At 48.0% G+C, this 14036-nt stretch overlaps 1 protein-coding gene across 2 annotated transcripts; it reads right to left on the bottom strand.

The window, feature by feature from the left end:
• Window positions 1-2139: 2139 nt before the first annotated feature.
• Window positions 2140-6421, bottom strand: MRPL52 (mitochondrial ribosomal protein L52). Of its 2 annotated transcripts, none has more exons than XM_045584431.1 (5): window positions 6350-6421; window positions 6198-6258; window positions 6050-6117; window positions 2681-2745; window positions 2140-2304 (listed from the first exon to the last, which is right to left on the bottom strand). In XM_045584431.1, exons 1-5 carry the CDS (start codon window positions 6375-6377, stop codon window positions 2152-2154), a joined length of 375 nt encoding a protein of 124 aa, XP_045440387.1. In that variant the 5' UTR covers window positions 6378-6421; the 3' UTR covers window positions 2140-2151. The 2 variants fall into 2 exon arrangements, with proteins under 2 accessions (XP_045440387.1, XP_036304631.1); XM_036448738.2 differs by having other exon boundaries at window positions 6198-6255; window positions 6350-6412.
• Window positions 6422-14036: the final 7615 nt, after the last annotated feature.

Here is a 14036-nt window from a genome sequence, read left to right as displayed (position 1 = left end):
CGGTTAAAAAAAAAAAAAAAACAACAAAAAACCAAAAGAAGGAAAAACCAAACCTAAGTTGACTTTCTGCGGTGAAGGCTGCTATCTCCAGGGGCTGAGGCCGCAGCCGAGGGCAGGGAGCTGTGTGTGTGGCGGCGGGTGGGGGCGGGGGTCCTAAGGGCACCCGATGTGGGAGACTTTCTCCCCCCAGGCACATTTTGGATGGTGGATTCCTCCGGTGTTCAGCCTTTGCCGCACCTCAGAGGGGGGAGTTCTGGGAGAGAACTTGGGGCAAACAAGTTCAGAGTCTGGGGTCTTCCATGTCCGGAGACCTGGGTTAGGGGATTGTCTCTTGGGACCTGTGATTAAACCAAATTGAATCTTTGTCACTTATTCTTGACAATCACCTCTGTCCCTGTTGCAAACAAACAAACAAAAACAATATCAGCCCTAGCCAGTTTGCCTCGGTGGATGGATGGAGCAAAAGGCCTGTGGACTAAAGGGTCCCTGTTGGATTCTGGCCAAGGGCACGTGCCCCGGTTGCGAGCTCAATCCTCAGTAGGCAGCCAACCAATGATTCTCATCATTAATGTTTCTCTCTCCCTTTCTCTCTGAAATCAATAAAAAACAACCAACCAAACCACCACCACCAACAAAAAAACACACCAATATCAAAGCCCAACTACCCATCAACAAAGCCCACCACCACACTGAATGGGGGCAGAGGGGGTCCCATCCTTGCAGAAAAACAAATGTGCTCTCCTTATGCCATTTGCAATCTGGCTGATCCTTAAATTAGAGCTGGTTGGGAAGGAAAGGGGTGCAAGGCCATGGAATCCGGGAAAAGGCAAATCAAGTTTGGTGCAACTGTTAGAGATCGGAAGTTGGAACTTCAGGGTTTAATTCCATACCCTGGAAAAGGAGGCAGTTTATTCAAGGGTAAAATCTCCTTCAAGGACTGAGCAGTCTCTGAGAACAAAAGGTGGAGGTATGCAGGGAAGGGGGAGGGCAGGCTACAGCTGAGAAAGGGAGACAGATAAGAGGCTGAGAACTACATCTGGAAAGGCAGAACAACAAGCAGGAAAAGTGTGGGAGACAGAAAACTCAACCATCAGCGAAATCTAAGACCCAAGAATTACATTGGTCAGAGAGAGGGGAAGGGAAGGAGGTATTGGGGGCAAGAAGGGAGGGAAAGAAAGCAAGGGAAGGAGTAACTGGGAGGCTGGACAAAAATTAGGTCAGGTAAGAAACTCCAGAAGTCCAGGAACTAACACAAGTTTGTGATATGAAAATGGGGGGGGGGGGGGGGGGGGAGTCCAGTGTACTATATTGTAATGAGAGCAAAGGCCTTTTCTACACAGAATTCACGATCAATAAGATGTAAGTTTTGCCCAGCCAGTGTGGCTCAGCTGGTTGAGTTGTCCCATGCACCAACAAGTGGTCCCGGGTTTGATTCCCGGTCAGAGCACACGCCTGGTTTTCAGGCTTGATGTCCAATAGGGGGTGTACAGGAGGCAGCACATCGATGTTTCTCTCCCTAAAAATTAAAGGTTTCCCTGGGCCTTGGGGGACAGCTAAAGGTTTGTAGGAAGTATATGGGATATACCTAACCCACAATGACTGTTTTTGGGGTTATCTCCAGGGCTCCCTATGTAAATTGGGGCTAGGACAGTCCTCTCTCTCTAATCAATTTCTAAGATTCAATCAGAACCAAATCTTTAGAACATGCAACACCCAAGTATGGTTCTTCCCATGTCAGCCTTCCCACTACTGGGATCCTCTTGGGCCATGGATCTGGCTTAGGAAAACTGACACCAGCTGCTTGCCAAGAAATGCACTTCAGCTGGAAAGTTTTTCATAAAAATATTTATTAAATGTGTAACTGCATGCAGACTGAACTGTGTATAGGTTTTTCAAGGCTTGAATGGTGGCTAAGATGAGTAAACTTTGGCCCCCTTTTCATGTTTGCAGAGCAGTAACTGCTCAAAGTTGGGCCAGACCTACGACCTGCTAAGGTGCGGGTAAATATCCCAGAGCAAGATACCCCTGAACTGGAAGGGAGCCAGGGGGGAGGGCCTGTAGCCAGACCTTCCAGGCAGTGCTCTTACAACCCGTCTTTCCTGGAGTCCAACAACAACAACAGAGGCTGGGAAAAGAGAGAGGAGTTGCTTTTTATTGACGTGGCGGTGGGCTCTGCCGAGCAGCCCCTTTACGTTTAAGAGCGTTTTTCTTCTTCTGTTCTTCTTCCTGCACCTTCTGCTGCTGTTTGAGCTGCCATGCCTCTAATCCAGCATCCATTTCCTGTGACAGCAGTACAACTCGTCTCTGAAACAGACAGGAAAACAGTGTGAATAACATCTGGGGCTTGAGCTCTGCACCATATATCCTTTCATTCACAGATCAAAGTCAGAGGTTTCAGCTGGAAAATGACACCACTGACTGGGGAAGGGGTGGGGCCAGGTCCTGGGATGGGAAGCAGGGGGAAGACAGTAAATGTGTGGCAGTGTCTGCTCCTGGCTCCTGCCTTGGGAGTATCCCTGTATTCCTTCCTTCTCACAGTACTGTTAAAACCTTGCCTGTCAAAACAGTGTGGGGTGTACATGTTAGCTTAGGTGTCAACACAGCTCAAGACAAATTACAATTTAAACTCTGTCCCTCAGATTACATGCAGGTTGCCCTGGATGGGGCTGTAGCAACTCACTGCGAATTTCTCTCTTTGGGCTAGTCTTCGAAGCTGGCCTTTCATCGGAGGAGCAGGGCGGCCATCTGGAGATAGACATGAGAGAAAAGGCAAATGTTAGATATGGCCATCATATGGCAACAGCAGACAGAAAGGAGGGAAAAAAGTTTTTAGCTCTTCTTCCATTTCACACACACTGTAAAATACTTAATCTTCAAGGGTGAAGTATGCCAGAACCACCAAGAATAAGCTCCTGAGCTTTGCCCTATAGTATCTCACCCCTCATTAGCCTAGAATTCAAGGTTCTTTGCAATGCTGAATCACCTGTTTTATCTTCACAAAGCCCCCACTCAAGCAAACTGATCATTGTTCTACTCACCTCGAATCTTTGTTAAATTCCACCTAATCTTTGTTAAATTCCACCTAACTCCTTGACAACACCTCTTGCCTTTCCTTCCAGCCAAATTCTCATCCTTAGGCACACCTCAAGCCCTACCTGTCCCAGAAACCTTTCTTTAACCTCTTAAAACTCTCTTCAAAAAAGTGCATATCACAATTTACCATAGCTAAGATTTGGAAACGGCTTAAGTGCCAAGAAAGGGATTAAAAAACCATGGTACATCTACACAATGGAATACTATGCTGCTGTAAAAAAGAATGAACTCTTACCATTTGCAACAGCATGGATGGAACTGGAGAACATTATGCTAAGTGAAATAAGCCAGTCCGAGAAAGATAAATATACATGATCTCACTGAAACGTGTAATATAATGAGCAACACAAACTAATGAACCAAAATAGATCCAGAGACAGAAGCATTGAACTGTCAAACCTCAGAGGGAAGGTGGGGGTAGATCAATCAAAGGACTCCTATGCATGTATATAAGCATTACCAATGGACAAAGACACTGGGAGTGTGGGGGGGTGCAGTGAGGGCATGTGCTGGGGGATAGGAGTGGCAGGGGAGAGGTTAATGGGAGGAAAAAATTAATATTGTAATAGTTATGTACAGGCAGGGGGGGGTTACTTGAAATAATACCAGGGGTCCACTCTATAAAGGCAAATTGTGTTTCTTATCACAATAAAAAAGAGGGGGGAAAAGTGTATATCATTCATTTAATACTCATCTATTTGCCTTGTGACTTATGTACTGTTGTTTTTAACTTTATTTAGTCATCTCTAATTATTTTGGAAAGGAGCAGAGCACTGAAGTGTTATCACTTAATTTTTAAAATGTCCATGCTTTGGCTCAGTGGATAGAACATCAGCCTGTTGACTGAAAGGTCCCAGATTCAATTCTGGTCAAGGGCATGTAACTTGGTTTCCGGCACATCCCCAGTAGGGGGCGTGGAGGCAGCTGATCAATGTTTCTCTCTCCATGTTTCTTACTCTCTCTCCCTTCCTCTCTATAAAATATATATATATATATTTAAATGTCCATGCTTTGTTTTCCCAGCTAGACTTTAAGTTCCTTGGGATCAGGGACCATATTGCTAAACTTTCACTATAGTGTAATGTAGGCACATATGCACATAATAAAAATTTCATAAACATCTACATACTTGCTATAAACTATCTTAAATGGCTTATAATGGAGTTGAAAAGGGCATTTTCAACAAAGAAACAGAGTGAATTCTCTGCCCAAATGTTTGAAGGTAAAACAGGTAAGAGATATTATTTATCAATAAAGGGAACCAATGTTGTGTATGAGAGGTGTTTTCATCGGTCATTTTATTTTATCCTTACAAGAACCATATGAGATAGGTATTTTTTTTACAGACTCGGAAACTGAGAGATACAATTAAATAACTTGACCAAGACTCATAGTTAGCAAATAGAGAAGCCTAGATTAAAAATCAATTCCAGCCAGGCTGGTTTTGTTCAGTGGTTAGAGCGTTGGCCTGAGGACTGAAGGATTCGATTCCTGTCAAGGGCATATGCCTGGGATGTGGGCTCAGTCCCCAGTGGGAGGCATTCAGGAGGCAGCCAATTGATGATTCTCATCATTGGTGTTTCTGTCTCTCCTTCTTCCTTCCTCTCTGAAATAGATAAATAAAAACATATTTAAAAAATGAATCCCAGCCCTAGCCAGTTTGGCTCAATGGATACAGCATTGGCCCCCGCAGACTGAAAGGTCCTGGGTTTGATTCCAATTCTGGTCAAGGGAATGTACCTTGGTTGCAGGCTCAATCCCCAGCCCTGGTCTGGTATGTCCAGGAGGCAACCAATCTATGTATCTCTCTTACATAGATGTTTCTCTCTGTCTCTCCCCTTCCCTTATCTCTAAAAATAAATGGAAAAATATGCTCAGATAAGGATTAACAACAACCAAAAATGAACCAATTCCAAATTCCAGAGTCTTCCCAATATTCCATACTACTTCAAGAAGATCCTAATAAATGACAAGTAGAAAAAAATCTTCACCGTCCTCCTCAGGCAACAGCTCTCCAATTAAGCCAAGTCATACTCCTGTAAAATCCAACAGCGTATTAATACTCAGGTTTGTGTGCTGTTGAAGGGGGCCTGGCCTCTGCCCTGTTCTAGACTTGGCTTTGCTCTTTCCTAGTGGGTGACCACAGGCAATTCACATTTCTAGGCCTCAATTTTCCTATCTGTAAACTGGAGTGAAGGGAAGAGCCCAGCCTGTGTGGTTCAGTAGTTGGGCATAGACCTATGAACCAGAAGGTGACACTGGATTCTGGGTAGGTTGGATTCCTGGTCTTCAGGGAACAGGTCCTCAGTGGGGGGTGTGCAGGAGGCAGCCAATCCACTATTCTCTCTCATCACTGATGTTTTGCTCTCTCCCTTCATCTCTGAAATAATTTAAAAAAATAAATAAATAAATAATAATAAATATATATACATATATATATTTTTTTTTTAATTTTTTTTTTTTTTTTTTTTTGCAAATAATAAAGGGAAGAGACCTTTCTGCAGGGCGGCCACCATCCCCACTATTCACTTTTCTACTCTTTCTGTGATGCTCAGGTTGGCAGCCTTTCCAGGAGCTCTCCCTGCATTTGGTACCAAATTCTCAATAATGCACTCAGCACAGAGAACTTTCTAAGAACCTCACCACCCTTTGAGAAACAGGAAAGTCTGTCCACTCTCTCCCTGACATGGGGGGCGGGGCGGGGGCGCTCCAAGTCAGAACTGTTTCTGCTGATCTGCACAAGCCGAAAAGACCCGTCCAGCTTTATTTCCCATCGGCCTGGACCTAGTTTAATTTATAAAATAAACAAGAGGGCTTCTTCCCCCTACAAAGCTCAATACATTGTTCACAAAGACATACCGCCACCTTGACACCCCTCTTTCCACCCTCTCTCCCCTCCCAGCTCTCTGCAGGGCGTGCTCTCCGGGTGCAGCCATCAGGCCAGATCGGCGCTCACCCGCGTAGGACCAGTCTGGAAGCTCCGTCAGGGGCCCGTAGCCCGAGGGGTTGGCGGCCATGCCCTGCCTGGGGGAGAAGAACAGTTGGGTTAGGATTCCGCACAGTGTCGGGACCCCCGTCTTCCCTTCCCCCAAACCCACACTCACTGGAGTCTCCACTCACTCCCTACCCGCGCCGCCGCGCTGCCGTGCAGCCTCCGGGCACCTGCTGGGAAGACGGCAGAGGCGAGAGAGGGGCCGTGCGGCCAGCCCGGGGGTCCCAGGCCCCGCGCCCCCAGCGCGCTCCCGCGCCCACTTACTGCGGAGCAGGACACCTAAAGCAGCCATGCTGCTGGCGGAGGACCGGAAGTGGGCGGGGCCTCGGCGGCCACGCGCTACTCCGTGGGAGGAAGTAGGAAGCCGCCATCTTGGACCTGGTTTTCCAATCACGGGCCCCGCCATCTTGGGTCACTGTACGGAAGAGAAGGGCGAGATTGCGGCTGCGATTTTTGCACCAGAAGGGTCGATGGTCATCGTAGGCATCCTCAGGGGTGGATACTTCCTCAGGGGAAGTTGTGTCCTCGGAACTGTGTCTACGACGTCCCTGCGGCGGTCCTTTGAGATTCATAGTTTATCCCAGTGGAGTAACTTACACGTTACCTTATCCCGCCCCTCAGCGCTGTAACGTATTTTTCCCAGCCTGTGAGTCAAACCTGTAGTGAATCAGAAAGTCCGGGCTTCCGTTTTCACTCATTTATCCAACAGAGACCATTTTTAAAGTATGCTTTTATTGAATTTTTAGAGAGAGGAAGGGAGACGTGATTAGCTGCCTCCTGCATGCATCCCAACCACATGGACCCAGACAGGATTGAGCCGGTGACCTTTGGTGCACCCCACTTTTGCCCAGCCAAGGACCACACAGGCCGGGGCTGTCCCAGGGAACTGAAGAGGTTTGTGACAAGCGCGCAACCAATGCAGAAGATTCTATGGAGAACAAGACAGGCATCATTATTCTTTCTTTTAAAAAAAAAATATATTTTATTGATTTTTTACAGAGAGGAAGAGAGAGGGATAGAGAGCCAGAAACATTTTTGAGAAACATGGATCAGCCGCCTCTTGCACACCCCCCACTGGGGGTGCGCCCACAACCAAGGCACATGCCCCTGACTGGAATCCAACCCTGGACCCTTCGGTCCGCAGGCTGACACTCTATCCACTGAGCCAAACCGGTTTTGGTGAGACATCATTATTCTGCTAGAGCTCCCAGTCTATGGAGAGAAGACAATAATCAAATAATCACGCACATCGCTGTAATAATTCTGAGATAAGTACTGGGAAGGGAAGTGTGTGATGTTGGTAAAATCAATGGAAACTTGATCTAGAGTGGGTTGTGAAGGCTTTCCTGACGAAGAAGTAACAAACTAGGATCTGATTCAATTTTTATAAAAGCAATCAGCACATATTGCAACAACTTTGTGAGGTAGGTACTACCCTGTTTCCCTGAAAATAAGACAGTGTCTTTTATTAATTTTTTCTCCCAAAGTTGCGCTAGGTCTTATTTTCAGGGGATGTCTTATTTTCGGGGAAACACAGTAGTAAGTGGCAAACCCAGATCTGTAACTCCTTCATTTATTTATTTATTTATTTATTTATTTATTTATTTATTTAAAAAATATATTTTATTGATCTTTTACAGCGAGGGAGAGGGATAGAGAGTTAGAAACATGGATGAGAGAGAGTCATCAATCAGCTGCCTCCTGCACACCCCTTGCTGGGTATGTGCCCGCAACCAAGGTACATGCCCCTGACTGGAATAGAACTTGGGACCCTTCAGTTGGCAGGCCAATGCTCTATCCACTGAGCCAAACCAGTCAGGGCTCCTTCCTCTTTTTTAATCACTTACTTGCCTTGAGTAAGTCATCCTTAATTTCTTCATGGTTTGGCTCAATGGATAGAGCATCAGCCTGTGGACTAAATGGTCCCGGGTTCTGTTCTAGTCAAGGGCTCCATCCAGGTTATGGGCTCGATCCCAGTAGGGGGCATACAGGAGGCAGCTGATCAATGATTCTCATCATTGATGTTTCTATCTTTCTCTTCCTCTTTGAAATCAATAAAAATATATTTTTTTAAAAGTTTCATATATCACATTTGTGCAAATATTTAAAAAATTTTAATTGATCTTTTTAGAGAGAAGGAGTGAGAGAAAAAAACATTGATTTCTTTTTAAAAAATATATTTTATTGATTTTTAACAGAGAGGAAGGGAGAGGGATAGAGAATTAGAAACATCGATCAGCTGTCTCTTACACACCTCCTACTGGGGATGTGCCTGCAAACCAGGTACATGCCCTTGACCGGAATCGAACCTGAGACTCTTGAATCCGCAGGCTGACACTCTATCCACTGAACCAAACCGGTTACAGCAAAACATTGATTTCTTGTTCCACTTATGCATTCATTGGTTGATTCTTTGTTAAAAAATTATCATTTCCTTCTGCAAGACTGGAAACTTTTTCCACAGGAGGTGCCTCTGAACTGTGCTTTGAAAGAGGGGAAGGGTGGATCCTAGTTTAAGAAGTAAAAGAAGTTATTTTGATAACAATAAGAATAGTATAGGCTAGGGCTGAACCAGAAAAGACGGGGACAAAAGAAACTTGGCTGTAAAACACCAGATGGACCCAAAAAATTAAGCAAGAGAAATAAGGCAATAGAGAACCATTGTTATCTTACATTCACACACTGAATTTTCACTTATCAAAAAGCACTTGTATATAAATGATTTCTATAATTTTCATAATAAACCTGTAAAGTAGGTAAGACAGCCCAGGAACTAATAATTTATACAGGTTGTTTATAGTTTTCAGAGATCAGGAAATTGAACCAAAATATGGTTGTGGAGTTATTATTTTACAGTTGCAATAACCACTGAGTGACACCTTTCCTAAGCTGGGCTCCACGTGTCTTTGGCAGGTTCTGAGATAGACAACTGAGACATACAATGCTGGAATCCCATTACATAGTTTATAGTTGGGGAATCAAGTAGTAGAAGCCAAGCATTGGAAAAATAACCTCAGTGTCAACATTCATGATTGGCAAGAAAGGTGACAGGCTGGCACTACCACCAATGCTATCCTGTCTAATAAAAGAGTAATATGAATGTTGACCATACCTCTGCCAAACCCACACGCCACACATTCCAGCCAATCAGGAGTGAGTATACAAATTAACCCAACCAAGATGGCTGTGCCAACAGAGAGAGCAGGAGGCTTGGGTTTCCCTGGCAATGGAGGAAGCTAAGCTTTCTGCCTGCCCTGGCCTGCCTTGGCCTCCACTTAAGACTACAAAGTTTAAATTATAGCCGAAGCCGGTTTGGCTCAGTGGTAGAGCGTCGGTCTGCGGACTGAAAGGTCCCGGGTTCGATTCCGGTCAAGGGCATGTACATTGGTTGCGGGCATATCCCCAGTAGGGGGTGTGCAAGAGGCAGCTGGTCGATGTTTCTCTCTCATCGACGTTTCTAACTCTCTATCTCTCTCTCTTCCTCTCTGTAAAAAATCAATAAAATATATTAAAAAAAAAAAAAAAAAAAAAAAAAAAGTTTAAATTATAGAAGATAAATAAATCCCAGATACCAGGGCCTCTGCTTTGGTTGCCAGGGGGCGTGGCCATCCTGCAACCACCACAGGTTCCTCACCCAGGCCACCCCCATGCCCCAAGGGAATCCCCACCCTGATCTGGGACACCCTTCAGGGCAAACCAGCTGGCCCCCACCCATGCACCAGGTCGCTATCCTATCCAATAGAAGAGTAATATGCAAATTGACCATCACTCCAACACACAAGATGGCTGCCCCTATATGGTCAAAGATCCTGCTCCCATATAGACATAAGATGGCCTCCACAAGATGGCCAGCAGGGAAGGGCAGTTGGGAGGGACCAGATCTGCAAGGGAGGGCAGTTGTGGGCAATCAGGCCAGCAGTGGAGAGCAGTTGGGAGGGACCAGGCCTGCAAGGGAGGAAAGTTGGGGGAGATCAAGCCTGCAGGGGAGGGCAGTTAGGGGTGACCAGGCTGGCAGAGGAGGGAAATTGGGGGCAACCAGCCTTCAGGGAAGAGCAGTTGGGGGGGAGAGGAACTCAGGCCTGCAGGGGGAGGGCAGTTAGGGGTGACCAGGCCTGCAGGGGAGGGCAGTTAGGGGCAATCAGGCTTGCAGGGGAGTGGTTAGGGGGTTATCAGGCTGGGAGGCAGAAGCGGTTGGGGGCAATCAGGAAGGCAGGCAGGCGAGCAGTTAGGAGCTAGCAGTCCCGTTTAAACAGGCAGTCGGGCCGAAACCGATTTGGCTCAATGGATAGAGCGTCAGCTTGGGGACTGAAAGGTCCCAGGTTCGATTCCGGTCAAGGGCATGTACCTTGGTTGCAGGCATATCCCAGTAGGGGTTGTGCAAGAGGCAGCTGATCGATGACTCTCTCTCATCGATGTTTCTAATCTCTATCTCTCTCCTTTCCTCTCTACAAAATCAATAAAATATATTTTTTTAAAAAAATAAAAATAAACAGCCAGTCGGACATCCCTCCAATCAGGGGTCCCAGATTGGAGAGGTTGCAGGCTAGGCTGAGGGACACCCCCCAACATACACACAAATTTCATGCATCGGGCCTCTAGTATCTTTATAATGTTTGTAGAACCAAACCAGCAACATTTCTCTATTCTAGAAGCTCACACAGCAGGGGACACCACTGATTTGTAAAATAAAAAAATAGGGTATATGCATTAAAGTGCACAAATAGCCAAAACCGGATTGGCTCAGTGGATAGAGCATTGGCCTGCAGACTGAAGGGTCCAGGGTTTGATTTCGATCAAGGGTATGTACCTTGGTTGTGGGCACATACCCAGTAGGGGGTGTTCAAGAGGCAGCTGATCAATGTTTCTAACTTTCTATCCCTCTAACTTCCTCTCTGTAAAAAATCAATAAAATATATTTAAAAAATAAAGTGCACAACTAGGGTGTGTAGACACTGTGAATTCCACATGCAGAAGTGAACACATGTAATACTTGAATAGCTGTGGGAATAAAGGAGGTAGAGCTGGAGAAACTTGGGGGCAGGATAGGAAGTTTGACTAGGAAACCTGGGAAATATGGAAGGGCAAAGGTCTTGGGAAGGAAGACAATTTCAGCCTTTGACGTGGTTATTTTGATGTGGCAGGGTGACAACCCATGGGTTGTAAATAGCAGGAAATACGAGGATTTTGAGAGAGAGAGAGAGAGAGAGAGAGAGGGAGGGAGAGAACAAACTAGTACTGACAGTAAACATCGGCTAGGCAAATTAGGTGCTTTTTTAACCATTGTGATGAATAATGATGATGTTGGAGAAAGAGCATAAGTAAAGCTGAGGGGGCGGGGGAGGGGGTTGCCAATTCCACCTAATTTTGCATGCTTGTGACCAAATTCTAAGTTTGGGGAAATGTCTTATTTCACTTCACATTTCTTTTGTATCTTCCTTCTTAGGACAGCTCAAGACCAAATCACTGTCACACTCAGCAAGAAGTGTGGAAATTTCCCTCACCAGTGTTCTCAGTGGTTAAAAAGTTGCCTCAAGCACTGAAGGGTCTTGGGTTTGACTTCCGGTCAAGGGCATGTACCTGGGTTGTGTAGGCTTGATCCCTGCCCTGGCTGGGGCAACGGGTGTGTGTGTGTGTGTGTCTCCTTCCCTCCCTTCCACTCTCTCTAAAAAACAATGGAAAAAATATCCTTGGATAAGGATTAATAAACAAAGTGTCGGAATTGATGACTAGAAACCAGCGACTCACACAATACATTGCTGTGCATATTATTTTATTACATAATTTATTGCAACATATTCCTTTTCTTTTCCCATGGCTGTCAAATCCCTGCTAAATTAGTATGACCTCGGACTACACTACTTAAAAAAATATATATTTTCATTGATTTCAGAGAGGGATAGAAACATCAATGATGAGAGAGAATCATTGATTGGCTGCCTCCTACAGGTCCCCTACTGGGGACTGAGCCCATAATCCCAGTATGTGTCCTTGACCAGAATGGAACCCAGGACCCTCCAGTCCGCAAGCCGATGCTCTATCCTAGGGGTGTCGAACTCAATCAGAGAAGGGGCCAAAATCTAAAATCCAGCCTAAATCGCGGGCCGAATGGTTTACGGAACAGTCATAAACTGTCATTGTGATGGAAACGCAGCGGAGTGCAGTGATGACAGCGCGGTGCGGGCCACATTGCAAGGCCTGGCGGGACGGATTTGGCCCGAGGGCCTTGTGTTTGACACATGTGCTCTATCCAATTAGGTAAACCAACTAGGGCTACACTGCCTTGTTTTTTCTTTCTAATATATTTTATTGAGTTTTTACAGAGAGGAAGGGAGAGGGATAGAGAATTAGAAACATCGATAAGAGAGAAACATTGATCAGCTGCCTCCTGCACACCCCCCATTGGGAATGTGCCTGCAACAAAGGTACATGCCCTTGACAGGAATCGAACCCAGGACCCTTCAGTTCCCAGGCCAGCGCTCCATTCACGGAGCCAAACCAGCTAGGGCTACACTACTTTTTCATGCCCGAAAGCTTTGAAGTCTCTTCGGCAGTGTGCCTTTTCCTCAGACTGGTCTTGAAGGAGGGTGGCTCTGCAAATCTCTGCAGAGGAGCAATGTTGGCTTTGAAACTGCAAAGCGAGACTGTCCAAAAGGTATAGACAAAAAAGGTAACTATTATTTATAAGTCATCCTTTAGCCTTAAAACACGTGGAAGCATTCCCACGTGCCTTTTTTGAACTAGCCCAGCAAATCCCTCTATTGTGGGGACCACGCTGCTTCTAAAGTTCTTCAGATTGAAAGGTGCTTTGGTGACTCCGGCCTCCCCGGCGCCCTCAACCCCAACATTTTTTGTTAAGTGCTGCCTCCTGGCGGCGGCTCCGCTGCCCGACACCTCTCCGGCCCGGTGGAGACCACTTTTCCTCATTTGGGATCTCGAAACTGACGCAACAGCTCCCCCGAGGGGGCGGGGAGCGGGGATGGGGCCGGAGACGCCCTTCCGGGAGCCCTCCGGGCTCCGATGGGGCTTTGCAGTCCAGAGTCCCTCGCAGTTGCAGCCGCTCGTCTCGGGGCCGGAGTCGGGGTTGCAGGGTTTGGGGCTCCGGCGCAGACCCCCGTCGGACGGGCCGGGAGGGAAGAGGAAGCTGGGCGCTCGGGGGGGCGGAGGACGCGCCCGGGGTGCCCGCGGTCACTCTCCTTTCCGGGGGGCCCGGAGGAGGCAGGGGGCGGGTGACGGGGTCCCCGGCTCTCGCCCTTTGCGCCCTGAGCGGTTACCCGCCACAACCCCCTCTTGCAGCGCTTCCTGGGGCCCGGGAGGGGGCGGGAGGGAAGCCGGGGGAGTGGGGTCCAGGCGCCCCAAGGCAGAACCGGGTTCGGCCCCGCAGCCAGACCGGTGCCCCCTGGAAGACCGACCTCCCGATGGGCACGGGGCGGCGGGCAGGTTCGGGCGAGGGGAGGGCGATCCCAGGGCCGCGGGCGCGGCACCAGAGAGGCGGCGGGCTGACCGAAGGGGCCGGGCGGGAAGGGGGGGCTGGTGCGGGGGAGCGGGGAGGGGGCAAAGGTGGCCGCAGCCGCCGGCGGGGCGGGGGTGGGGTGGGGGCGGGGGCGGGGGCGGGAGGGCGGAGGGAGCTGAGGGCGGGAGCCGGGGCGGGTCTGCGGAGAGCTCATGCTAAGGGGGCGCTCCGCTCTTCCCGCACCACCTGCTGCATTTGCTGGGCCCGCGCCCCCTCGCTCTGCCTTCTCTGCCCTCTCACCGCGGCTCGGCCCACATTTCGCTCCCCTGGCACCCAGAGGCCTCCCCCCCCCCCCCCCCCCCCAGGCTGGGTGTGAGACCGAGCCCTGAGAGCTTTCCGGATGTGCGAGAGCACAGGAGAGGGGGCCCTTTGGTTTTCCTACTAATGGAACATAAGCTCATTTCAGATCATGCTAGGCACCCCCCCCCCCCCCCCACTCCC

The sequence above is a fragment of the Pipistrellus kuhlii genome, unplaced genomic scaffold, assembly GCF_014108245.1.
Source record: "Pipistrellus kuhlii isolate mPipKuh1 unplaced genomic scaffold, mPipKuh1.p scaffold_m20_p_1, whole genome shotgun sequence".
Taxonomy (NCBI): Eukaryota; Metazoa; Chordata; class Mammalia; order Chiroptera; family Vespertilionidae; genus Pipistrellus; species Pipistrellus kuhlii.
Note: the sequence above shows the minus strand (reverse complement) of the source record. Positions and strands in the feature narration are given on the sequence as shown.

Excerpts from the sequence above, each read along its gene's own strand:
- MRPL52 (XM_045584431.1), bottom strand. The coding sequence starts at position 6,377 with ATGGCTGCTTTAGGTGTCCTGCTCCGCA. Across the intron at positions 6,259-6,349 it reads TTTAGGTGTCCTGCTCCGCA|CAGGTGCCCGGAGGCTGCAC; the intron begins GTAAGTGGGCGC and ends CCGTCTTCCCAG. Across the intron at positions 6,118-6,197 it reads GGGAGTGAGTGGAGACTCCA|GCAGGGCATGGCCGCCAACC; the intron begins GTGAGTGTGGGT and ends CTTCTCCCCCAG.